A 25,767-nucleotide genomic window follows, 5' to 3' on the forward strand; every position below is an offset into this window, starting at 1 on the left:
TAGTATTCGGGGCAATGAACTTGCCTATGCCCGAGCGTTTTGCAGTATCTGCAAACACGATTCTCATCGGGGTTAGAAGAGGTCGCTCGTAAGGGTGATGGGCCTGGTTTAGGGCTAAGTGCTTCATCGGCGCTGGTGGCACGTTTCTTCCCCTTATCAGTACGGGAACGCTGGCCTCGTACTCTCTTTCTGGATGGGGCGGTTCGTCGTATAGGATGGTGGACGGCAACATCTTGTCGCTCTGCCTCCGCGATTAGCTCAGCGGGAGTGGCAGGTTGGGTTCTTCCCAACGCTTGTATCGGTACGATTCCATCCGTAAAGGTATGCGAAGATAATGAGTTCGGGATGACGAGCGGGGGATGAATATGGAGTGTAGCCAATGCGTCGGCTAGATCTTGCACCTCGTAGTGTGAGAGGCACTGATGATTTGGGTCAGCAGCGATTTCTTCGCGGGTGGCGGAAAATGCAGTATAAAGATGAGGAGGATGTTCGATGGTTTCTACGGCGGGAGCGGGGACGGGAATCGCTTGGGGATTTTCCTCTCTTAGGGATGCCATTATGGCTTCCGTTGTCTGCGCAAGATTGTTGACCGCAGCCAATAGCTCATTAGGAACGTTAGTGGGAAGAGTAGGTACGGCGTCTTGATAAGAGGGAGGAGGGACTCCATCTGTGGTTGCGGGGTTCGTAGGAGAAGGCGGGCGAGCAACTCCTGCGGTTTGTTCTGCGACAATGTGGATGACGGTTCTAATATCATCCTTAACTTCCTCAGGAATAAGACGCAAAGCAAAGTTGCGTATGCGCCTCTGCATATGCATGAGACTGTGGCGAACTGTGTTGTCTTCGACGAGGCGGCAGACTCGCTCGATGATTTCAGTGGCTCGGATGATGTTGATGAGGAGGTTAATGGAATGGGCATTTCTTCCGAAGAGAACTCTGGTGAGTTCGATAGCATGTTGGGGGCAGAGGAGTGCTGCCTCGATGAGGGTGAGGTCTTCAGCTTGGGTGATGAAGGTCTCGTATCGTTCGTCATTGGAATCAAGAGGGGCGGTGTCGAAGGTGGAGTGGTATGGGAGCGTGTAGGTGGATGTGGGGAAGGGCATTCTGTTTGTAGGTTTTGTATTTGGGTGAGAACGATGTCGTCGAGGTACTGAGTAACCTCAAAGCGTGTTTCTGGCTTTATAGGCTCTAAGGGTCTCTTCGGCATTTTCCAGATTCTTTTCGGGGATCCACTCGTTGCTAGCCGAAGAATACCCTTTCCATGATACCAGATATCGACGGCGATTTCCGTTTCCTTTATGTGCGAGGATTGCTTCTATTTCATATTCTTCTTCTTCTTCGAGAATATCAGGTGGTGGTTCCAGGAAGTTCGGACCGTGTACGTTATTTTCGCGATAGGAGGATAGTTGCGAAGCGTGGAACGTGGGGTGGATCTTCCATTGCGGCGGTAACTGGAGTGTGAACGTGATAGCGGATAGTACAGCCGTGATAATGAACGGGCCGTATCTCTTGGGTGCCAGTTTCCGGGATGGGAGCTTTAGTCTCAGATTGGCGGCGGACAGCCATACCTTATCTCCGACTTTCCATGGTTCATACTTCTGTCCGAAGGATCTTTCCGCCATTCATTGCATAGCAATGTTATGACAGGAGATGGCTTCTTCTCTTATCTTTTGAAGAATTCTGACTCGTTCCTCAGCAGCGGGAACGTCCGATTCCGGGAGTAAGTGTGGGAGAGCTTTCGGCTCGTATCCCATCATGATAAAGAAGGGAGATGCATCTTTTGCGGAGTGTCTTCTATGATTGTGAACAAATTCTGCCATAGGGAGATGTTCCACCCATTCAGAAGGATTGTTCTGGCAATACATTCGAAGATACGTCTCGAGTTCCTGGTTTAATCGTTCGGTCTGTCCGTCGGTTTGTGGGTGGTAGGCAGTGGAGGGGGCTAAAGAATAATCTAGGAGTCGTGCAAGTTCGATCGAGAATCTGGATAAGAACTGTGGTCCACGATCGGAGATTACTTTGTCATGGAGACCAAATCTTTTGAAGACGTGTTTTAAAAATAGCTTCGCCACTCCTTCCGAGGTAATTGTTTTATGGCAAGGAGTAATGATCACCCCCTTACTAAGTCCGTGGTCTACCACGACCATGACACTATCAAAACCAGATGAAATGGGGAGATCGGTAATGAGATCGACAGAGATCTGGGAAAAGGGGCGAGTAGCCATAGTACTGATAGGGTGTAGGGGTGGGGTTACAGGGTGAGTGTCCACCTTCATCTGTTGGCACGTAGCGCAGCCATCGACGTAATTGCGGATATAAGTGCCCATACTGGGCCACCAGGCTTCCCGTTTGACGAGTTCTTCGGTTTTAAAGCGTCCGGGATGTCCTGCAGAAGGGTGATCATGATGCTTCCGGAGTAACTGCGGTCGATGTGCGGGAGGGATATAAGCTCTATCTTTGTAGAACAGAATATTATCGGCGATTCGCCAGTTGCTAAGCGATGATTTCATAGGGGGCAAACATAGGCCATTAAGGGCATCCTGCGCGGCAGAGAAGAGGGGGTCGTCAAGGGGTGCGGTGGAAGCAATAGCTGCTCGTAATTCTTCATCGATTAGGCGGATGAACATGGAATCAGGAAGGAGGACGGCGTCAGCATTATCTCCCGACCCGTCGCCATGGTCCGGTCGGCGAGAAAGGGCATCTGGAACTGCTAATTTTGTACCGGGAACGTGATATAACTTTAAGTCGAAAGAAGTGAGGAGTAGTTGCCATCTGGCCTGTCTTCTGGATAGGCGCTCTGCTTTTGCGAAATAGAGGAGGTTCATATGATCAGTGAATACAATAACCGGTTGTGGATGTCCTTCGAGGTAATGTCGCCAATGGGTGAGAGCGCGGATAATAGCCAACAGCTCGCGATCATGAATGGGGTAGTTTCTTTCGGCAGGACTGAATGACTGCGATAGGTATGCACATGGGTGATAGACGCCATTAGTGTCAGTCTGCAGCAATACTCCTCCTGATGCGACAAGAGAAGCATCCGTAGCGATGGCGAATTGATGGTGGGGATCAGGGTTCTGAAGAACAGGGTGTGAAGTGAAGCATTCTTTTAGCTTCTCGAACGTTTGCTGGCACAGGGGCGTCCAAGAGAATGAGACATCCTTCTTCGTTAGGTCGATAAGGGGTCGAGCTATATCCGAGTAGTGGGAAACGAAGGTTCGGTAGAAGTTGCAAAAGCCCAAGAAGGATCGAACGTCTTTTACTGTTTTAGGGGTGGGCCAGTCTTTGATGCCTGCCGTTTTTCCTTTATCCATTTCTACGCTTCCTGGCTTGATAATCATTCCAAGGTATTCCACTTCTTCCGCATCGAATGTGCATTTCTCCGGTTTAACAAATAATTTTTCTTTTCGAAGTTTGTCTAGAATGATGCAGGTTCGTTGTTGATGTTCTGTGGTTGTTTCGGAGAAGATGAGCATATCGTCCATGTAGATGACGAGCCATCCTTCGTTGAGTTCAGTTCTGAACGTATCGTTCATATACGCTTGGAAAGTGGCAGGGGAATTGCATAATCCGAAGAACATGACCGTGGGTTCAAACAGTCCTTCTTCCGTGATGAACGCGGCTTTCCACCTGTCATCCGGATGAATCCGAATGTTATTGTATCCGGATCGAATATCAATTTTTGTGAATATCTTTGCGCCATGTAACCGTTCAACCAAAGATGACGGGAGTGGCAGGGGGTACGCGTTCTTGATAGTCTGGTCATTCAAGAAGCGGTAGTCCTGGCATGGTCTAAGTTCTCCGCTTTTCTTTCCTACAAAAAAGAATCCGCTTGCTTGAGGGGATTTAGATTTCGTGATGAACCCCTTGGCAAGGTTTTCTTCGATAAATCTTTTTACTGCGCTTCGTTCGTTGTAGGAAAGAGGGTAAATTTTGGACGTTTTGGGAGTAAATCCGGGCTTCGTTTCGATACGATGATCGATACCGGGCCTCTTGGGGGGTAGTTCGTTCAAGCCGTTTTTTGCGAATACGTCAGAGAAATCATGGAGATACTTCGGTACCAATTCTTCAAAAGATTTTTTCTTCTTTTCTTTTTCTTCTGAGGCGAACTCCTGTGCTTTGTTACTAAACTTGGAAGATTCTTCGACTTGTCGAAGATATTCTCCTTCGTCCGTAAGTTCGGTTAGGGATGATGGTGACGTACTCCAAGCGTCTTCTTTTGTATTGAACTTCTTAGTGAAGAAGGTCTTCTGTGGTCGAGAGGTTTGCTTGACATATTTTTTGATTTCGACAGATTTTTTTGTTGCTGGAAGGGATACCGTTTGTTTGGTCCAGTCTATAGCGGGGTTCATGGCTCGAAGCCAGGGGATCCCTAGTAGGATCTGGTCCTTGTCTCCTAACTTGGTAATGTTGAATTTTCCTATCATCATCCTTTGGTCGATTTGAACGATTAGCGTGCAGTACCGTTCTACAGGTCCGCTGCTGAAGTAGCTTCCATCGGCGGTTTTAATGTAAAAAGGGGTTTCGAGTTTCTTGGTTCCAATGTTATGTTTTTTCACGAAGTCCTCGGAGATATAGGTCCCCGATGCTCCGGAGTCAATTACTGCGGTGGTTTCGACATTTTTCTGACGCGTTCGGGATACGAGGGTTATGGGGACACGAAGTTCTTTCTTTTCACCAACTGTTCGTATTAGGCGTACAGGTTTTGCTGGAGATGCTATCGTCGATATAGGTCTCCTGTTTAAAAATCCTCATCAATTCTTCTAGCTTCTTCTTCTTCCTCTACCTTCCTCACTGCTGGGTAGGGGGCTTTCTTCTTCTGCGGACATTCCCGTGCCCGATGTCCGATCTGGTGACAGTTGAAACATTTTCCTGTCCTCATGTATTCTTGCTTGGCTTCGTCGGTGATCCGATCAATAACCATGGCGTCCCTATCTCTGGCTGGGATGTATCTTTGATCTCCGCGACCGTTCTTCTTCTGGATTTGTCGGGAAGGAAACCTGCTTCTCCGAGCTAGCAATCTTGCATAGCAATTATCCAGATCGACTACCGCAGCGATGTAGTCATCGAGGTTCTTGGGTACCCCTCCTGCGTTGAACATTTTGGTTAGAAGTCCTCCGTTGAGGCCGTTTTCGAAATGATAGATCATCATATGTTCTTCTTTGATCTTTGCCTGGGCGAGTAACCTTTTGAAGTCTGCAATGTACGTCTGCAGGCCTTCTGGGCCTTGTTTTAATTCCAGGAGTCGTGCCAATGCGGTCCCGGATGGGTCAATCGGTCCGAAGGCTTTGTCAAAGCTTTCGTTGAACTCTTTCAAGGTTCCATAGCCCTTCTTTTGTCCAGTTGAGTCGATGAATTGGGCTTCTGCGAGGAATTCTTCTTTCCATGACCTAGCATTTCCTTCATTCATGAACGAGGAGATGAAGATCACTTTCTGAGTGTCGGTTTTATAGATTTCCGAGTTGATATCAATGTAAGCATTGCATGAGAGCATGAATGACTTGGACTTGTCTCTGTCGCCATCAAATGTAGGAGGATGGTTGATCTTGAATTCTGTTGTTTTGGATGAGGCCGACATATTCAATGGTGGTACAGGAGTACCAAGGTTCAGGGCTTGGAAGGTAGGGGTGAGTGAAGTCAGGTTGTCGCCTTTTTCTTCGCCTGCACTAGCTGTCTTGCTCAGTCAGGATCTTTCTGTTCTGGTTTCGAGGTTTCTTTGACACGTATGGATATAGGTGTCCTTCTGTACTTCAATCTTTTGTTACGAACTAGGATAGTTCTTTAACAACAAAGGCTCGACAGAGCGTTCACGTTGTTGAGGTCTTTGTATAGCTCTTCAGATAAGAAGAGGTTCGTAGACTTTAGTCAAAGGAGTGCTTTGACAAAGAGATCGGTTCTGACGTCTTAAGATTGGTGGTCTTAAGAGAAGGAAGTTTTCAGGGTAAAACCTAGTAAGATTGAAGTGACGATTCTAAGTAAAGTACACGTGCTTAAATAGGAAACTATATGCGCACGGACCAAGGCTACGGTGAGATAATAGTACAGAGGTCGAATGCGGAAGTAAGACCAAGAAAGGAAAGTTAAACTGCTAAGAACGTAAGGCATAATGGCAGATACGTGAGAAGTAAAGAAAGTAGAGCGATTGTAACACATACACGTTTTGTTTAGGAACTCTCCATAGCTGTCCTTACTGTATCAGCCAGACCAGTGACCAGGTGGGGATCTCCATGAGGAGAACATGAGGGTTGGGTCCTGGGCAAGATCAGTCCATACAGTTGTAGCCGCAGAATGATCAAAGAGAAAAGATTGGGCGAAATTGGGGTGGTCATCACTGCGGTGTACTGATGAGAGGGCAGATCAAAGCATGGGAATCAATATCTGGGAATTACACAGCATATGCGCACAGACCATGTGCAGTATATACATATACGTAGATACTATTAAACAATGTCCAGCATGCACAGATGTAGTACGGAAAAAAGAAAAATAACTATACAACTCTTGTCTTTATCTGCACGTAGTTACAGGCATTAGGGTATCATTGCGTGAATGTAAGCTTGAAAGCAATGAGGTCGTGAGTGCGGTGTGTAAGATAAATGAGATTACTTACAGACAAGTTGATCTGCGAAGAGGTGTTGCCTTTGGCAGACATAGCACTGATTCAGAGGCTTGAGGACATTGAGGGGAAGGTGCTATGGGATAATCAAAATCCAGGGAGTAAGCAGCTGGTGCAGGCCCTGCGGTGTGAAGATGGTGAAGCAAAGAACGAAGATGATCATAATCAGGATCCTCTGAGAACAAGAGAGAGCGTGAGTAGACAAGAATATTTGCGAACGCAGTAGGAATTCCATCACATAAATCAGCGATGGTGGTATCTACTTTACGCTCGAGTATCCAGGAGCTGGAAAGCCTCTCTTGGTCACCATGTAGCCATGGAAGGGAGCCACGTAAGAAATAGATTAACATATAAGCGAGCAATTCGAGATCGTCACGGCGACCCGGCTCCAATCCCAAGTGATTGTTGATTGAGGCAAAGGCGGGGGTGCCTGTGAGATGTTGACCTCGACGAAACGGGATGTGGGATTTGGTTGCAGTATTTCGGTATCTTTTCGCGATACCAAAATCGATAATATGAGCAGTTTGCCTTGAACTGTCCATCAAAACGTTCTGCGGTTTCATATCGCCATGAACATAGTCGTGTAAATGAATGTACTCGAGACGTGACAGCTGGAAAATAAGTTAGTAACTGCAGTGACCCACAACAAATTTGAACCAAAATACCAGCTGGTCTCCTAAGTTAAGAACAGTTTGAAGACTAAATTTGTGGTTACATGCAACGAAGAGCTCATGCAACAATGGCCCAAGGAGGTCGAGAGCCAAGGCGTAATACATTGACTCCCTGCCAAACCAAATGGCATGGGGAATCCCAACTCCACCTTCGAGTTGCTTGAGGATTTGGTGTTTGTGCTCCAGAGAAGATGAATTAACAGTGACTGGTTCAAGTTTGATAGCGACAGTATCATCATCGAGGAAATTCTTTGCACGGTATACAACAGCTAGTAATATATATTGAAAACTTGAATGTAAATCCATTGATTATCGAATGTACCATATGAACCTGACCCCAAAATATCTTCCAGCCTGAATTGGCCGTCAATTCGAGTTGGTACCTTATGCATGCTAGAGGACTCAATGTTACAGGGAGAGATTTGATGGTAGGGCGCACTGCATGGTGCCCACTGCACATGGCGTGCAGGGTTGTTTAACTCTCACGTGACTAAAGCCAACTGTAGCCAACTTGAACCGGCTCGAGTCAAAGTTTCTGGATAAATGGCTCGTAGCCGACTCATGCAGTTAACAAGTCGAACCAAGCTGGATAATGTGGTTCAACTTGCCAGTATAGCCAAACTACAGGTGTAGCCGGTAAAAGCCGAGCCCAAGCCGGGCCGAGCCAAGCCATGACATAACTAGCTTCAAGGAAAGATAGAGCAAACTCAGATACTTAAACTGGATGAATTATAATAGCCATGTAGGAAGCAAAGTCCAAAATGTCAACGTTAAGCGCGAAACCTGGAATCTTTCCAGAGAACAAACTAGTGATAAGCAAGTAACAATGATACCATTTTTGTTGCTCTCAAAAAATCAACCCCATCTTGATCAGTTAACTAACAATTGTCTTGTGTGATGCAGTTGGCTATCAGTACAAACAAACATCATGTTTGGACAGTAGTCGAGGTATGTTCATGAAGCGAAGCACCAAAATGTTCCCTCCACTTCTATGTTGATCCCACTTGTTCGAAATGCAGGGATATTCATCAATTACTAGTCAACGTCCAGGGTGGATCCAAGCACCGGCATGTTCCAGAGCACAACTGCGTGCTTACCAAAGCAAGTGACAAATGAACATGTGCTACTTGAAATTTTGCTGGCATTTTCTTCGATGATCTAATAGTGGTCTTGTAAACTGCAGTTGGGGATCTGTGCGAAGATGTGTTTGCCAAAGGTGCCGGTTCCTGGAGGCACGCAAGGAACTGGCACCACACGTCCAGCTGAGCAGAAGCGTGTTTCTTCATCCTCTCGATTTCCGCCAATTCGCTACAGCCTACGATATATGATCCGCTCACTCGTTTCTCTCCAATCCCTATTGCTCGCTCGCATAATTTCTCTTTGATGTCGTGAATAATTCCTATTCAACCATATTCCCCTCATTCACCAGGCTTCGCGTTGATAACTCTATGTGCTCGGAGACTGAAGCCCTAGAGCCTGAATCTGCATTTACATGCCAACCTAGACACTCTTGCGCATTCGGACATGTCACATTAGGCTGGATTTTCTACTAATCCTATCTCCTATCACGCCGTCTATGTTCCCCCTCTCGCAGCCATAGTTCATCCCCAGTGAAAACCCACTGTTCTGAGAATGGCTGAGGTTGCGTGAGATTGTCTAAACTGAGTGACACAATCTCAACAGAAAAATGAGACTAATAGCACATGTGCAATTGTGTGGGATTGTGCACTATTGTTGCTGATTGTGTGCATGCAATATTTTCATGTTACCCTAAATTGTGCCAGATTTGCTGGTATTGTGTGGATGCAATGCTCATTGCATCATCCTAGATTGTGCCAGATCTGCTGGTATTGTGTAGTGTAGTATACATTACAGATACACAGATACAATAAAACTCGGCACCAATGGCACCCGACAGCACATCCTGTCACCGTCCATTCTAGCCCATACTCCATACAGCTATTCCTACAAGTCGACCAGGAGGTGACCAACTTGAACGATCCTGAGAGGCCATGAGATCACAAGAAGTTCTGGGGGAGGGAGCACTGTGGTCCACTATTGCTGACAGGGATCCTGGTGCGAGGATGATCAAGATAGACACTAAGAGACAGCGAGGTCGCAAGAAGTCAGAAGGAGAGTGATGTCACTAACAGGGCCATTCACCCACTGCAACCTAGTTGGAAGAATACCGTATCTGTAAGTAGGTAGGTGCAACATGTTCTAGTCATAGTACGTACTTTCGTGGTAGCGAGCTCATCATATGACTGATGAATATATGTTAGTCTAAGCCAAGGAAAAATGAGATGGAAGGCGCACCTTCTTCTGTGCTCCCGACAGTCCATCATAGTGGATCTTGAACTCAGCTGCTGATCCAGTCTTGTTACGAGTGAGCCACTCATGTGCACACAGGTTGCTGTGATGAAGTCGATCAATATGTACAGTAGCAAAGAATCCTACCAATGCAGACGAACTGTCCATTCTGTGCTTTCCCGATCTGCATCTTCCTTGACTTCTTTGCCAGCACATTGAGAGGTTTGCTGGTAGAGGCATCCAGTGGAGGTACCGTGTCAGAGGTTGATGTTGGAAGAAGTTGAAGTTGAGTTGGTTGTCCAGTCATGTGGTGGTACTCACTGCTAGGAGTTGGCATCAGGTCAGCAGCAACTTGAATGGTGGCTGGTGTGTGGACATCGGAAACAATTGCAGAGCCATCTGGGGAGTGTTCTGGGGTCAGTACAATGGAAGGTGTGGGTTCACTAGTGGGCTGTGTAGTTATTGGTTCATCTGCTGGAGCCGTATGCTGAACTTCAGGGGAGGAAGGTTGAATTATTGGGGGTCGATTAGCATTAGTAGGTTCAACAGTAGTACTAATATCAGTCAGTTCAAGTTCTTGAACAAAAAAACAGGCTTACAGTGGGTTTGCAAATTTCAAGGGCCGTGCACGGAACTACAAACAAGTGTCTGAGTGTGACGTGACAATATCAAGATAAATACATACTCTGGCAGGGGCGCTGGATGTGGTCGTCTCCTTCGAGGAACCAGCAGTGTGAGGCTCAGCAATTGTTGAAATGGGACGGCCGTTACTAGTGGGTGAATCTGGTGGGGTATTCCCATCTGGAACTATTGCCAAGTGAAGGTGGTGGGATCACAAAGAATCAAACTAAATGACATACCAAGGGATTGACTAGTTGAGTCCATGACTTCTGAGACTGGTAGTGATGGTGATGCACTTTCAGTGGCTATTAACGTAGTAGATAGTTAAATGATTATAGAGATAAAGTTGATTGACTTACTAGATGTCTCTGAGGACTTCCGCTTCTTACTGGAATTTGACCTGATGTCAAGCGGTTCCAAATCGCGGGTCCGCCATTTGGTGGTCTTAGTGTTGATATTAGTCTTTGTGTCAGTACCCTCAGCGTCGTCAGAGTCCAGCGTCTTGAGGCCATCAAAATTGATGATGTCTTCTGCCTTTGGCTTACAAGTCCCTTCACGATCCAAGCGGTTGATATGATTCTTGCGCCAAGAGGTATAGCTAGCAGTCGCAATGGCATTGCATTTCCAGTTGCTGTCACAGTAGCCAAGCTCAGGGAAGAATGTTACCATTTCTTGGTAGTACAGCTTACTAGCAAATCCCGATGCTGCTCCCCAGCTTTTGGGAGCCTCATTGATGTTCCAGATGTCCACAAACACCCGTCGGGATGTGGTACGTATTGCTGTGACACGCTCCAATGGAATAGGCCTATTACTCTTGTCAACCACGAAGTGCAGTGGATGCAACTTTTCGAGCTGGGTCAACGGTTTCTCCTGGAGCTTCTTCCAGTCTTCCTTCATCCATATGAACTTGCTGGGGAAGTCGGCACAATTGTAGAATGGGACCGAGATTTCCTTTGCCTTGAGCGTCACAGGCAGACTCTGAGGGGGGAGGGTACTGAGGCCAACAGGGTCTAGAGTTAGTGAGAGGGATTCTGCAAGCTTGGTATAAGCAGCCCTAGTAAACCGACAGTTAGATACCAGAAAACCCAGTGGTGCATTGAAAAGACGTGCTGATATAAATCCCGCTCGCATGCCAGCATTTGTTTGTCTGTCCGCAGCTGTAAAATATCATTCTGTAGGACTTTAATCTGAACATCAAGACACATATATGCACTGCAAGTTAGTACATCTATCTAAAAAAATTACTCGGTGAGGCTTTGACCTGCTCTTTGAGTCACATATATGCGCTTAACAGTCCATTTCCTCCCTAATCATAGTGTTCAGCTAATTAATTTACGATATTACTGTGACTCCTTACCATAGGTTCATGCTCTTGCTGCATAAGAATGGGTGAGTTTGCTGGCCTCTGTTGAAAAAACGGGTCCAGGGATGGAGAGATCATGCCATCAGAATGCAATGACCCATTCGAATCAGGGGAGGGAGACATGGTATCCTGCTGGCCACCAAAAGGATGTGAACTACCTGCAAATTGATTGGGAATATTAGGGTATGGAGTTTTGTAATTCTCCAAGGGTGTAAAGTTATTATACTGGGGGAAAGAATAAGACATGGTGGTGGTATAAGAGAAAGATGTTAGATGTGCCCAAAAACATGTCCCAAAACGCCAAAAACACGCTCACATGACCTGCTGGAAAATTCCGAAGTCTGGGGATATTTCATTAAGTCCTCGATATGGAGGATTTCATATCATTCTAATACCCTAATGCCTATCATAATTGACTCTGTTAATATGTTGGAGGATGTTATTTTCCTTGATATTGACAACATTGTTCCTTCCTGGGACACATACTGCTTCGCACTGGATATCCACTCTCTTGGATGCAAGGTAAATTTATTTATTCTCAATGCATAGTAAAACCTACTATCTCACACATATGCAGAGAGTTGTGTTACACTTCAAAGATGCTCAAATACTTCAGTTGAAAAACAGTAAGGATGAGGAAGACAACTCACCACTGGCAGAAGAAGGGACGGTGGCCAAGGCATCAGAGGATGACGAAGAGTTGGTGGTCGAGACATGGGAGAAAGAGTCAGCGGTCCAGACTTCAGAAGATGAGGAAGAAGAGTTGGTGGTCCCAGTTCCCATTCCTCTGTAGATTTCCAATGCCTCACTTTACTGCTTACTTGCTTACTTCTTGCAGCAGCGCCTCTCCATGTGACCTTCTTATCAGGCACCTCGAGAACCCCAATCCAGATCCAGGCAATCCCACTGCACCTTGGCGCTACTACGTGCGTCCAATTGATGAAACTCATCTTAGCGCCAAAGCTGGGAAAAGATATGCTGAAGAGGAGCTCCAGGAGAGGTTCAAGAAGCCACATAAAGTTTGATTTTCCCCTTGCACTTACATATGCATTACTCATTCACTCAACAATTTGTGCGGCCATCCTTACTGTACTCTCACTAGTGTATTTCTTGTCATGTAGCATTAATATTGCAATGTAGTTCTTGAAATGTATCAATAGGACTAAATTTAGAGGAACTCAGCTTTGGGATGCGCTGGCGAGCCAGGCTGGTTGGACTGGGAAGGACCGGTAGGGGGAGACAGAGTATCTGTACGTCCGTGTTGAATGAAAGTGTTGCGACGATCGATCATAGAGTTTCCTAGACAAGTCACATGGTGGCGGACATTACGCACACGCTCAGCTTCCTCGTCTGCTACATTTGGTGATGGTGTTGACAGGCGTGAGGAGGAAAAAATTGCCTTCCAGTGACGTCGCGGAAAGGAAAATGTTGGGCATTGATAAGGATTCTGAAAGAAAGGGTAAGCGTTTGAAATATGTACTGCAAGGAGTCCTACCTCCACCACATCTTCATACCCATGGTCACGTTCCTTTTGGCTCACAAGGTCATGCTCCGTGGATACATCGATAAGGCTGAGGCGTTGGTTGAATGAGAATGTGAGGAGGGGTCAAGATGCAAGGGCGGGTGAGAATGCGAGGTCAGGCGAGGGATGGTATGCGATGATTGTGATGAGGAAAATGTCAATGGCATGGGTGAAAAGGTCTGATGTCGTGCAGAGGTCGTCGATGACCAGCGCGTACGCTCCCCCATAAATGCGGGAGGCGAAACACTGTGGGATGACATGTAAAGAGAATGCAACGAGGATGCCGACGCCGGCTGTGAGAACGAGTGTGGGGCTAAGCTGCTTGACATCGTATGCAACGAGGAGAGTGCAGCAGGAGAGTGTGTGGTTGATGCCACAGGAGGCGACTGCGCGGCTGATTGGGTCAGCACCATGTGGGATGACTCCTCTGGCAAAGTGTCAGATAACTTTTGCAGATGGTGCACTGCGCCATGGATACAGTTTCGTAGTTCCTGCGCTTGCTGGTGTTTGTAGGTGTTGTAGCCCATGGGCCAGCATAGGGTCTTAATCCACGTCTCCATGATGTGGGGCGTCCACTGGACACCATTAAGTTTTGTGCCATGGCACAACATGGCTAGAATAAATGAATAAATATGCGCCAGATCATAGGTGCTGGCGCGCCGACCTCCAGCACAGCCAGCACCTCCCAGGCGCATAAGTGAAAATTAACCTATAATAAAAGATAGAATTGTTAGTAGTAGGAACCGATATGATAAAAGTTAGAAGCTGTCAGGCTTAAGTGCTCAGAGTCACCTCCTAGAGGCGTGTCCTCACAGCCTGACAGCCTCTGGTCCAAGTCACCTCCTAGAGGCGTGTCGGACCAGGAAGTGAAGTGCAAATAAAAATAAATAAAAAACTCACCGAAGTTATTGCACTCGCTCAGATGGATGGCCCAAGGTTTAGGGTGATGAGTGGGGTTGTCTATGTGATGGGAGAAGCGCCTGGTTGATGAGAGGGGTGAGAACTGGTGCCAACGGCGACCATGCACAATTGGGTATCTTTGTGTGCTTTGAGGGCGGGATACAGGAATGGCAGGAAGGCTTGAATGTATGGTGCGAATCAGGCCCGGACCTAAATGGAGCACGTTCTCAGCGCTGAAATGACGCTGAGAGAGAAGACATGACATTGATGTAGGAATTGGGCTAGGGATACGAGACAACATTGGTTGAGCGGATGGTTGACGTAAATGAGAAGGGATAATGTGTCAGCATAGAGAACGACGCGACCGTGAGAGACAACAACGCACTTGATAACCGTATCTTCTAAAAATGTACTGAGTACATCTGGGAGTGAGGCTGAGAATGGCGGCTGGATGATGATGATGATGGTATTAGTGCAGGACAAAGAGCAGTGCAACCAAAGAAAGGCTATGGGGAACACCGCAGATCTAGCTCAGATCCACCCAAAGGGCCTGAGCCATGGTAGACAAGACCCATCGACGTTGAGCCAACCGTGTGGCTTGGATGAAGACAAAGAGCGGTGTGATTGTGTAATGTGACATACGGTCACGCTGCCTGCACTCAACGTCACGCAGCCCCTGGCTCGACGCATTGGCGCAAGATAGCCCAGTCCTGCCCAGCAGAATCTTAGTGTATGTGGCTTTCTCTTCAATCTCATTTCCCTTCAATTTCTCATTCAAAAACAAAAATACTCATGTTATAACTCACTTATAGATCAAGTGGTCTGGCTTTGTGCACCATCTCTTTTGACACCACAGCTGCTACCTCGCTGCTTTCCTCTCTCCTCTCTTCCAAATCATCAGCTTGGAAGAGCGTACTCTCATCCAGCACTATTCCTACCACCATTCCTACTCACTCTTACCACTGTAACGTCTCCTTCATCTGGTGGATGGTTGTAGATGAGGCAGATGTCCTGTTTGGTGCGTTTTCAACTCAAGTTATGTGCACATTTACTGATTCTGTACAGATCTGGACTTTCAATAGTCTACTCTTTATCATCATAGGTAATCTTCGATCTACTTATCCCCATCTGCTTCATCTTTGACCTCCTCATCAACAGTTACCAGCCCAAGCCCAGGCTTCTCGAGGAGAAAAAAGCGATCCTCTACCACTCCTGATTGGAGTTTAGGACGGTGAGGTATCATGGCAACAACGGACTGGATGGATTTTGCACTGACTAGCTGCAGTGCCTCATCGCCATGATATTTACATGACCAGACAGTCTGCATCGATTTCTGGAGTAGTTCTGGATCTGGGCGAGAGTAGACAGAAACTATTGCAACTGTAACGAAGCGATAGATCTCGTCGTCATGGTACTCCAACTCCCCGTCATTTTCATTGTCGTTTATGTCGTCTGCCTTAATAGCGAGCTGTGCATAATATAAAACCTGTGCGATTTCATTCCTGTCATTGATGGTCACCTGAATTTACAGTGAGAAGCTGGTCATAACATCAGGAGAGACAGTCACCTTGATGTTTCGTGCCATGCGGACCTTCTCTGCAGGCTTGAGTGTTTCCTTCCATGCACAGCGAGCAACCTGGCCGTTTGGAAGCCACAGTCTTGCCCAGCGCTTGAACTTTGGAACAGGTGCATCCAGGAATTCACCAATAACTTGCGACTCGGCTTCACTTGGATGATAGTTGTACCTGTCACGAGCCCTGAGGAGAACATAACCACCTCCAAGATTGACAGAATGATTCGGAAGTGGATTGTCAGGTGGCTCTAAGTCAGGAATCATGACCTTGAGGGCATTTATCTGACACCGGTGAATGGCAAGAAAAGTGAGGTTCGAAAATGGATTGGAAGGCTGTCATATTTCCATCCCCAGCATGCCAATGACACGTTCCATGGTCCACTGTGCATAACATGCAGATGGACATGATCGAAAACCTTTGGTTGCTAGATGATTCCCCTGGTGAGCACATGGCCGAACAAAATGGATTCGGTCTGCTTGTCGCTGATAGTATATACATTCGAACTCATACTCCAATTCACAGAAACACCTGTGATCCTCCTGTATGTCTTCGAATTTGAGGCTATGTTGACTCATGATTCAGACACCTCGTACAAACTTGCAGAAGTTTGGCCAGTACTTGTCGGGCAAGATACCATAGAGAAGACCTGGGCCAAGGCCCCACAGCCATAGGATAAACTCCCAGGCTTTGTAGTAAGTGTTGATCTTTTCGGCAGGATTGCGTGGGGACCGATCAAACGAACCAGGGAGGTATTGTGCACATGCAGCTACGGAGGCACCATGATCCATCCAGACAGTCTTGTCTCAGAATACGGCCCAGTCCCATGAGTCTTTATCATCTGTGGCATCACATCTCATTGTGCCATGCCACAAATCAGTGAAGAGTGAACCCATATTGGGGCCCTCAAAGTGCATGATATCGGGGGTGAAGCATTTGGGAATGCCAAACATGCGGTTGGGCAAGAGGCCAAGCAATATGCTTGGCTTGACGATACCTGTTTTAAGCCGCTGCTGATTATACTAGGCTGTTGTTGTAGTGGAGACAACACGGTAAAGATTGTCGACATAGTCAGAACATGGTGATAATGAAAGTTGGTTGACATCAATGTTGTCGTGATCACATCCAGAAACAGTATAGTTGAGAGGCTTGAGGAGTACAGGGCAGTATTGTGGCTGCCCATGCTTGTGACGTCCCTTGAGACCACAGTACATCCTGCACCCATTCTTCCTGGTATGCCCGACCATTGAGCTCAGACAAAGTAAGCCAGGACCGTCTGCGGTTCCAAATGCAAAAAAGAGATCCAACTTAAACATTCGGTCCTTGGATGCATCCCATATATGAAGCCCTTCCTTCTGCAAGCCCACGAGATGGTGTAGACCAGGAAAAAGGAAGGATTCAATGAATTTTGGCTTATTAGGCCCAGGTATGATTCCACCCGGAAGGATGTACTTCTTCTTGTAGCGTAGATCAGGAGAGAGATTAATAATGATCCAGATATATATCCAGCAGTCGGACTCCTTGCTCTCATAGAGTTGGGCGCCATCAATTGATAACATGAGAACAATATCATTGTTTTGAATCTTTCCTTTGTTCACAGCTTTCAGATATTCTGTACCCGTGATGATATCATCATATATGGAAAGCTTGCCATCTGTAAGTTCAAGCTCCTCGAAGATGCGTTTTGTCCACTCATCACGATAGCACATGTTGGCTGCTGCTGCAGGGTCTTGATAAAGCGTCTGAAGTTGCGAACCGATGGGGACAGTGTGAAACATCTTGACAGGTGACTTCACTTTGCCATTAGAGGCTTCGTATTTGATGTGATCATAGCGATAAGAATGACAATGAGGACAGCGGTCGAGAAGTGCATAATCTCCTGTGAAAGCTGTGCAGCCCTCTGCACACATGTCATCTACAATGGACTCAATCCCGCTCATCTGTGCAACAATACACTTGATTTTGTGGTGGGAAGGAAAGTCTGTGTCTGGATAGCATCGTGGGACAGCTTTGCGGACATTATTGTAAGCTTCTACAGCAGAATGTTCCAGTGCAAGATAGGTATCAATAGCTAAATGCAGATGGGGATCCTTGATTTTAAGTTGATGCTGAGGAGGGTTTCGGAGACGGTCAAGAGCATCTGGATCAAGTGGTGAGAGACTGTCATCTAAAGTGGAGCGTCGAAGGGCCTGAATAAACGATATAGATTGCAATATATCTTTCTGCCCACCGATACTTGCAAGACATTGTATTTCATCTAAATCGATATCTTGTATGGTGCGCCGGTCCTCGTCAGCAGCAGGAGGGTCTGGGGGAGGTGTGGAATGGCCCTCGTCAGCAGCAGGAGGGTCTGGGAAATCATCCGCATAGTTGCCCTGCTAATATGACTCAAACAATAGTTGGTAGGTAATCGACTTTACTTACCTCGTCTTCTGTAGCATTCTCATCAAGATTCATATCCACATCACCACTTTGAATTGAGCGTGTGTGCTCTCTTGTCAGCTCCGCTAACATATAGTCACATTTATTAGTGCATTGATGTTGTAGATAATGGTTCTCAACTTACCAGAGGTACTTGATGAAGCAATTGGAGCATCTGTTTGTACCCGAGAGGCTAAGAGTGCTTGAAGTTCTGGAGTCCGTGTGTTTGCACCACCATCCTGGGCTTTTAAGCGGTAATACTGAGATTTGGAGATGGTCTGAAGGTGGCCCTTGCACATGACTTGATACTCTTTTGGTGGTGGCATGCTAGTGGGCGAAAGTGTTGTGATGGTAGAGCTGTCAGGTGCTAGATGCAACGTGCAATGATATTGTGCGTGCCAAATGCAACATGCAGTGGCAACAATAAGAGGTAATCGATCTCGCACAATTTCAGACCAGTGCTATTATTAGCATTAACTTCGCCAGCCAATCTCACACAATCTCAAAGGCTTCTCAAATTCACGCACAACCCCACACAACCTCAGCCATTCTCAGAACAGTGGGTTTTCACTGGGGTTCATCCTTCAAAGCTTCATTCACCTTGGCTGCACTGCGAACGACTGCATTCACTTTCATTGCTGCTTATCCATCAAGTTGCCTTACCGCTTTCCCTCATACACTACTACACACCTGTCACCACCATCGTAGGCTACTTACTATTGTAGGCTACCTGCCCATCGCCATTGCCGCAGGCCACATACCTATCATCACCATCACGGGCCTCTTGCCTATCTGTCATTGTCATGGGCTACCATGCCTTCGTCACCATTGGAGCTACCTGTTTCTCGTCATTGTTGTGGGCGGCCGTGCCTCTTGTCACTGTTGTGGGCTGCCATACCCCCTTGTCACCGTTGTAGGCCACCATGCCTCTTGTCACCGTCGTGGGCTACATGCCTGTCATGACCGTCGTAAGCCACCATGCCTCTCGTCTCCGTCGTGGGCTACGTGCCTGTTGCTACCGTCATGAGTCACCATGCTTCTCGCCACTATTGTGGACTACTTGCCGGTTGTTACTGTCCGGGCTACCATGCCTGTTGTCACTGTCGTGGGCTGCCATGCCTGTTGTCACCGTTGTAGGCTTCCATGCCTATTGTTACTGTCGTAGGCTTCTAGCCTGTTGTCACCGTCATGGGCTAGCATACCCCTTGTCACCGTTGCAGGCTACTGACCTGTTAGCACTACGGTAGCCTATTATGCATCTTGCCACCATCACGGGCTACCTTGCCTATTGTCATATCCCATATATTCACGCTTCTCTTCCGGACTTCGGACCCTGAGATCCGATCCGGTCCGATGTATAGATCCGCTTCCGATCCGATTTACGATAAGCTTTCTAATTCATTTCCTGTTTCATATACGTTAAACACAGCCTATTCGGTATTTCCTCTTCCCGGTGTTTCGGTTATGCTTATTACCGGTTTGATTACTGATCCGTTAACCTATGTCTCATTTCCGACTCGCGTTTGATAACCTTTGCACATGCTTCGTACATAGCCTCGGACCTTTGCTTACTGATACTTCCGTTATCCTCATAGTATATAAACTCGTGTATATGTCCTGTAGTACCTCAGTTCGAATATCATCTTAGTTTGTCCTCTTTCTGTCCTCCGGACTTGAGTCCTCCTTACTCTTGTCACTCTCCGAGACTTCGGATAGATTCCGATAGTCTATATCCTCGGCTCTACCTTCGGGTAGTCTTTACTCTGTTAGTTTCTAGTTCGGATACGTCCGGATTAGCCTTATACGCGTTTCCGATATCCGGAAGACTTCCGGATATACTACGAGACCCGTCTGGACCTTCGGACGCGTTATCGTTAGTACTTTGAAATAAGGGACAGTACTTGGGAAAGGGGCACAGCGTACGAGCTGAGGCCGAAGTCCTTCGGATCCGATCCTACGAGAGTACGACCTTAACAGTATATTCGAACTCACACCTTTCCAAGTACACTTACTCATATCATGGCTCCTACTAAAGTAAACCAAGCCGCTTTGCACGCTGTCGGACTTTCGTCCACCCGACACGATCCAACATCCGTAGTTAACGCCTTCACCAGTTTCTCTCAGCGCCGTGTATCACGCGGTCCTGCTCAAAGTATTTCGCAACTCATGAATCGTCCGCATACGGAAACCCCTACGCGCGCTCCTGCCGGAGGTGATCCAGATGATGAAGGACCTCCGGACGATGAAGATACTCCCGGTGGAAACCCTCCGGATGACTTCGGAGGTGATCCGGATGATGAACCGGATGACAACGATGATGAATTTGACGGGTTAAACCCACAAGACCGTGTCATGCTTCGGCTTTCTCAAGCCATCGACAATCTCGCACGCAACAATCGTCGTCCGGCCTCGTCCGAAGATTCTAAAGTCAAGATCCGTGAGCCCGATACTTTCGATGGCACTGAGCCTCGGAAGCTTCGTGCATTCTTCGTCCAATGCGAGCTCCACTTCCAAAGCAAACCCAAAGCCTTCCGTTCCGGACGGGCAAAAGTCAACTTCGCCCAATCCTACCTTAAGGGTATGGCACTCGAGTGGTTCGAACCGGATCTCCTAGCCGACGAGGACGATGATCGTCCGGATTGGATGGATGATTACTCCGCGTTCATGCTTGAACTCCAAACCAATTTCGGACCGCACGATCCGTCCGGAGATGCGGAAATGCAATTGGAGCAACTTCATATGCGTGACGGACAACGCATTAATAAATATGTTGTTGAATTTCAGTGTCTTGCTTCACAAGTCCGTGGCTGGGGTGACGGTGCCCTAAGACGCCAATTCTATAACGGACTTCCGGCTCGTATCAAAGACGAAATCAGTCGCATGGGTAAACCTTCCACCCTTTCTGAATACAAGATCCTTGCCCAGACTATCGACGCTCGATACTGGGAACGGAAGGGAGAAGTCGCCCGCGAAACTAAACCCACCACCACCATTCCTCCTAAGCAAACCACGTCCGATCGGACGAGTTCCAACTCGTCCGGACCTTCGAGGTACAAATCCGACAAACCCGCTACTTCCGCATCATCCTCCGTTTCTAAACCTCCGTACCTTACCTCCAAGTTAGGAAAGGACGGGAAGCTCACGTCCGAAGAACGTAAGAGACGGATGGATAACAAACTCTGTCTATTCTGCGGCGGACCCGGCCATTCGGCTCGGGAATGCACCAAGTCTACTTCGCGCACTGCCAAAGGCCGCGCTGCAGTAGTAACTCCGGAAGACAAACCGGAGGCTTCGGATGAAGCAAAAAAATAGTCCGCAACCCTCCCGACTCCGCACGGGATGAGGGTTGCGTTGACTCTACCCGTGCAACGGAGCTACGTCTCAATGCTGTTTCTCTTTCCGATCCGAACTCTCTTTGTCCATACGTTTCTATTCCTACTTTTCCTGATATTTCTGATTTTCCTTCACTAATTGATTGTGGTTCCTCTCACTGTTTTATAGACTCTGATTTCGTCCGAAAAAATAAAATTCCTACATATCCGATATCTCCGCTTTCTCTCTGTTTGTTTGATGGTACTTGTAATAATATGATTTCCGAAGCTATAGATTTGCCTATCCGTTTTCCGTCCGGTGTAGTTACCTCCGATACGTTTTACGTTACTCCGTTGGATTCTTCTTGTTTTATCGTTCTTGGATATAGCTGGCTCACCCTACACAATCCGTTGATTGACTGGGTTTCGGGCAGCATCGATTTCCGAACGACTTCTCATGGAATGCCTTCGACACCTCCGACGTCGCTTCTGTCTCCGGATCCGCATCCTCCGATGGAAGATTTACCTCCTCTGACTACATCCGGAATCTCCGCTGATAAAACCATCCCCAACATTTCCTTGATCAATGCGGTTGCCTTTTGCCGGGCCTGCAAATTGGAAGGATCGGAACAGTTCAGCATCTACCTTCGTCCGACCGGTGTAGACCTCCGGTCCGCTTCCCTTTCGTCCGATCCTCCGGACCTGTCCGGAATTCCTCCGGAATATCATGAATTCTCGGATGTGTTCGATAAGGGCAAAGCTAGCCAACTTCCTCCTCATCGTCCCTATGATCTCAAAATCGAGTTAGAGGAAGGAACTAGTCCGCCCCTCGGAACCATTTATTCTCTATCTGCAGTTGAGCTTGCAGCCCTCTGGAAGTTTCTTGATGAAAACATTTCCTCCGGACTCCTCCGTTCCTCATCCTCTTCTCACGGAGCTCCTGTCCTGTTTGTCAAGAAAAAGGATGGCTCCCTTCGCCTCTGTGTAGATTTCCGTGGACTTAACCAGATTACCAAGAAAGACCGATATCTGTTACCTCTCATTACCGACCTCCTAGACTCTCCGAGCCGCGCTAAAGTCTATACCAAAATCGACCTCCGATCCGCTTATCATCTCGTCCGGATAGCGGACGGAGACGAATGGAAGACCGCATTCCGAACGCGTTATGGCTCGTATGAATGGTTGGTGATGCCGGAAGGTCTCACTAATGCTCCGGCTGCATTCCAACGCTTTGTCAATAGCGTGTTTGCTGATATGCTGGATGTATGCGTTATCGTATATCTGGACGACATCCTCATCTATTCCCAAGACCTTGCATCCCATAAGGAACATGTCTGAGAAGTCCTTCTCCGTCTCCGAAAACATCGACTCTATGCTAAACCCGAAAAATGCGCGTTCCATACCACATCCGTTGAATACCTTGGTTACATCCTATCTCCGGACGGCTTGACCATGTCGTCCGAGAAGATCCAGTCCATCGTTGACTGGCCGGAACCTCGGAAAGTTAAGGATATTCAATCCTTCCTCGGATTCGCAAATTTCTATCGTCGATTCATTTTCAATTACTCGGACATCGTAGTTCCGCTCACCCGTCTTACCCGCAAGGGGGTTACTTGGGATTTTTCCGATGATTGTCGGAAGTCCTTTGAAACACTCAAGAAAGCTTTCACGTCCGCTCCGGTGCTTACGCACTGGATTCCGAATGTTCCGATAGTCGTAGAAACCGACGCCTCTGACTACGCTATAGCCGGAATACTTTCCATAGTATGTCCGGACTCAGAGCTTCGTCCGGTAGCATTTTATTCTCGGACGCTTACCGCTCCGGAACTCAACTACGACACTCACGATAAGGAACTTCTAGCCATCCATGAAGCTTTTCGGACGTGGCGACATTACCTTGAAGGCTCTGCCGAGCCGATAGACGTTGTCACGGACCATAAGAACCTTGAGTATTTCTCTACCACAAAACTCCTCTCTCGCTGTCAGGCCCGCTGGTCGGAATTCCTCCATCAGTTTAACCTAGTCATCCGTTTCCGTCCCGGAAAACTCGGAGCTAAACCGGATTCCCTTACTAGACGCTGGGACGTCTATCCCAAAGAGGGGGATAAGGACTACGCTCGAGTTAACCCTCACAATTTCTGTCCGGTATTCACTTCGGAACAGTTAGCTTCGTCCCTCCGAGCCTCAACTCTAGTAACTCCGGTTCTTAGGGCAGCCGTTCTGATTGATATTGACCAGCTCCGGAAAGACATCCTGACCGCACTTCCTAATGACCCTATCGCATCCGAACATCTTCCGGAACCTTCAGATCCGAGATGGACGGTGGACGATAGTGGTTTCCTCCGCTGCGACAACCGTATATATGTTCCGGAATCTAATAATCTCCGTCTTCGCGTCCTCCAGAATACTCATGATCATCCATTGTCTGGACATTTTGGACAGAATCGGACGCTAGATCTCATCCGACGCGAGTACACTTGGCCAGGAATCCGTACCTATGTCAAAGACTACGTCAAGTCTTGTACTTCCTGCGGCCGAGCTAAGGTTCCGAGACACAAACCTTACGGATTGCTCAAGCAGTTACCCATACCGGAGAAGCCTTGGAATTCTATATCCATGGATTTCATCGAACACCTTCCGGACTCATCCGGCTTTACAGCCATCCTCGTCGTAATCGACCGTCTATCCAAACAAGCTATATTCATCCCTACCCACGACACCATTACCTCTCCAGATCTCGCTCGTCTATTCGTCCTCCACGTGTTTTCCAAGCACGGAGTTCCATCCCATGTCACTTCGGACCGAGGAACAGAATTCGTATCGCATTTCTTCCGGTCCTTAGGAAAAGCATTAGATATGGTCCTCCACTTCACGTCCGGATATCATCCGGAAGGAGACGGACAAACCGAACGAGCGAACCAAACCCTTGAACAATACCTCCGGATATACTGCAACTATCAGCAGGATAACTGGTCGGAACTACTTCCCTTGGCAGAATTCGCTTATAACAACGCTCCGAGTGCTACTACCGGAGTATCACCCTTCTTCGCCAATAAGGGATATCATCCGAACCTATCCGTTCATCCGGAACGTGACCTCTCATCCGCCCGCGCACGAGACTATGCAGTAGACCTTGATGAACTCCATCAGTTCCTCCGAGAAGAAATGGCCCACGCACAAGAAAGATATCAAGGACCTGCGGACGCCAAACGGAAACCCGCTCCGGATATGAAAATCGGAGATCCGGTCTTCGTCAAAGCAAAATACTTCCGATCCACCCGTCCGTCCAAGAAACTCTCGGAAAAGAACTTAGGTCCATTCGAAATCATAGCTCGTCCAGGCATGCATTCTTTCACCATCCGACTTCCGGATTCCATGCGCTCCATACACCCAGTTTTCCATGTCTCGCAATTAGAACCAGCCACACTCAATACCATTCCTAATCGTATCCAATCGCCTCCACCTCCGGTCGAAGTTGACGGAGAACCCGAATATGAGATATCCGAAGTCTTGGACTCAAAATTAGACCGTCGGAGAAGACAATGTCAACTCCTATACCTCGTCCGATGGTCCGGATATGAAGGAACGGACGAGGAGACTTCATGGTTACTTGCAACGGAGCTCGGAAACGCATCCGAACTAGTTTCGGACTTCCACGCTGCATATCCGAACAAACCCGGTCCTATTCAACTTTGAAGTACATGGTGTGCATACGAAATACAAGTACATTTAGAGAAGAAGCATAAACAGACCAGAAATTCCTACATCTCCATAGACCCATCCGCCTGCATCACTTCCGGACGCCCTTTCCATCACCTCATCTTCCTCCTCCGGACCCGGAGACGTCCGAAATCCCTTCCAAATATGTCCGAACAACATGGCTTGAAATTCCCTCTGTTGCTGAAGGAACAGCTCAATTCCGGAGCTCATCCAGTCCGCTGCAGCCCTGCTGCCTTCCGCCGCCTGAATACTTCTCTCCAAAAGGGTGTTAGTTCTAGCCAGCTCCGCCACTATACTGTTGGCTGCGGCCACCCAAGCCTGATCATCGTATTCCATCTCCATCTCCTCCGGATCTTCAGGAGTCGGACTCTTCTGACGTTTCTTACCTTTACCTTTCGGAGATGGAGATCCGGCAGCATGCTTCCTCTTCTTGCCCTTGGGCACCTTGACAGTTCCGGGTCGTCCGGGGCACGTAGCCTTGTCCTTCCGGCAGATATCGCAAGACTTGACCTATCCAGACGTCAAAACACTCGGATCCGAAAAACGCGGATTCACTCACCAGAGCATTGCTCTCCGCATCCGTCCAAAGGCAAGTCCGGCCTCTGTCACTGCAACGCTTGCAGGATCCGTCCTTGTCAGCGGAAATGGCACGAGACTTTTTCATCCGTCAGGCAAAGCCATCATAACCATCCGAAACTCACCATTTCCTCTACTATCTCCCTGCGTCGTTTGTTTTCCGCCTCCACC

At 47.7% G+C, this 25,767-nt stretch overlaps 5 protein-coding genes across 5 annotated transcripts; 1 reads left to right on the forward strand and 4 right to left on the reverse strand.

Moving 5' to 3' along the window:
* Window positions 1-6,600: 6,600 nt before the first annotated feature.
* F5891DRAFT_962534 (kinase-like protein) lies at window positions 6,601-7,673 on the reverse strand (the record flags this gene model as incomplete). The annotated part of the gene is made up of 3 exons (XM_041375913.1): window positions 6,601-7,221; window positions 7,276-7,550; window positions 7,604-7,673. The coding sequence occupies 3 exons, from the start codon at window positions 7,671-7,673 to the stop codon at window positions 6,601-6,603; spliced, it is 966 nt and encodes a 321-aa protein (XP_041219279.1).
* Window positions 7,674-9,220: 1,547 nt separating this feature from the next.
* On the reverse strand, window positions 9,221-11,821 carry F5891DRAFT_1196037 (uncharacterized protein; the record flags this gene model as incomplete). Its single annotated transcript, XM_041368243.1, has 11 exons — window positions 9,221-9,381; window positions 9,445-9,454; window positions 9,519-9,545; window positions 9,598-9,694; window positions 9,753-10,145; window positions 10,191-10,225; window positions 10,277-10,398; window positions 10,452-10,517; window positions 10,572-11,266; window positions 11,490-11,518; window positions 11,570-11,821. The coding sequence occupies 11 exons, from the start codon at window positions 11,819-11,821 to the stop codon at window positions 9,221-9,223; spliced, it is 1,887 nt and encodes a 628-aa protein (XP_041219280.1).
* A 153-nt stretch (window positions 11,822-11,974) lies between these two features.
* Window positions 11,975-13,798, forward strand: F5891DRAFT_985610 (uncharacterized protein; the record flags this gene model as incomplete). The annotated part of the gene is made up of 8 exons (XM_041377626.1): window positions 11,975-12,097; window positions 12,153-12,364; window positions 12,444-12,501; window positions 12,748-12,825; window positions 12,869-13,034; window positions 13,366-13,499; window positions 13,540-13,606; window positions 13,746-13,798. 8 exons carry the CDS (start codon window positions 11,975-11,977, stop codon window positions 13,796-13,798), a joined length of 891 nt encoding a protein of 296 aa, XP_041219281.1.
* Window positions 13,799-15,111: 1,313 nt separating this feature from the next.
* F5891DRAFT_962552 (uncharacterized protein) lies at window positions 15,112-15,834 on the reverse strand (the record flags this gene model as incomplete). Its single annotated transcript, XM_041375918.1, has 2 exons — window positions 15,112-15,516; window positions 15,565-15,834. The coding sequence occupies 2 exons, from the start codon at window positions 15,832-15,834 to the stop codon at window positions 15,112-15,114; spliced, it is 675 nt and encodes a 224-aa protein (XP_041219282.1).
* Window positions 15,835-17,196: 1,362 nt separating this feature from the next.
* On the reverse strand, window positions 17,197-17,643 carry F5891DRAFT_899210 (uncharacterized protein; the record flags this gene model as incomplete). The annotated part of the gene is made up of 1 exon (XM_041373427.1): window positions 17,197-17,643. A coding segment is annotated over one exon (447 nt), but the record flags the coding sequence as incomplete, so codon positions are not given.
* Between the last annotated feature and the right edge of the window lie 8,124 nt (window positions 17,644-25,767).

Source organism: Suillus fuscotomentosus (assembly GCF_016647785.1).
Source record: "Suillus fuscotomentosus strain FC203 chromosome Unknown F5891scaffold_92, whole genome shotgun sequence".
Taxonomy (NCBI): domain Eukaryota; kingdom Fungi; phylum Basidiomycota; class Agaricomycetes; order Boletales; family Suillaceae; genus Suillus; species Suillus fuscotomentosus.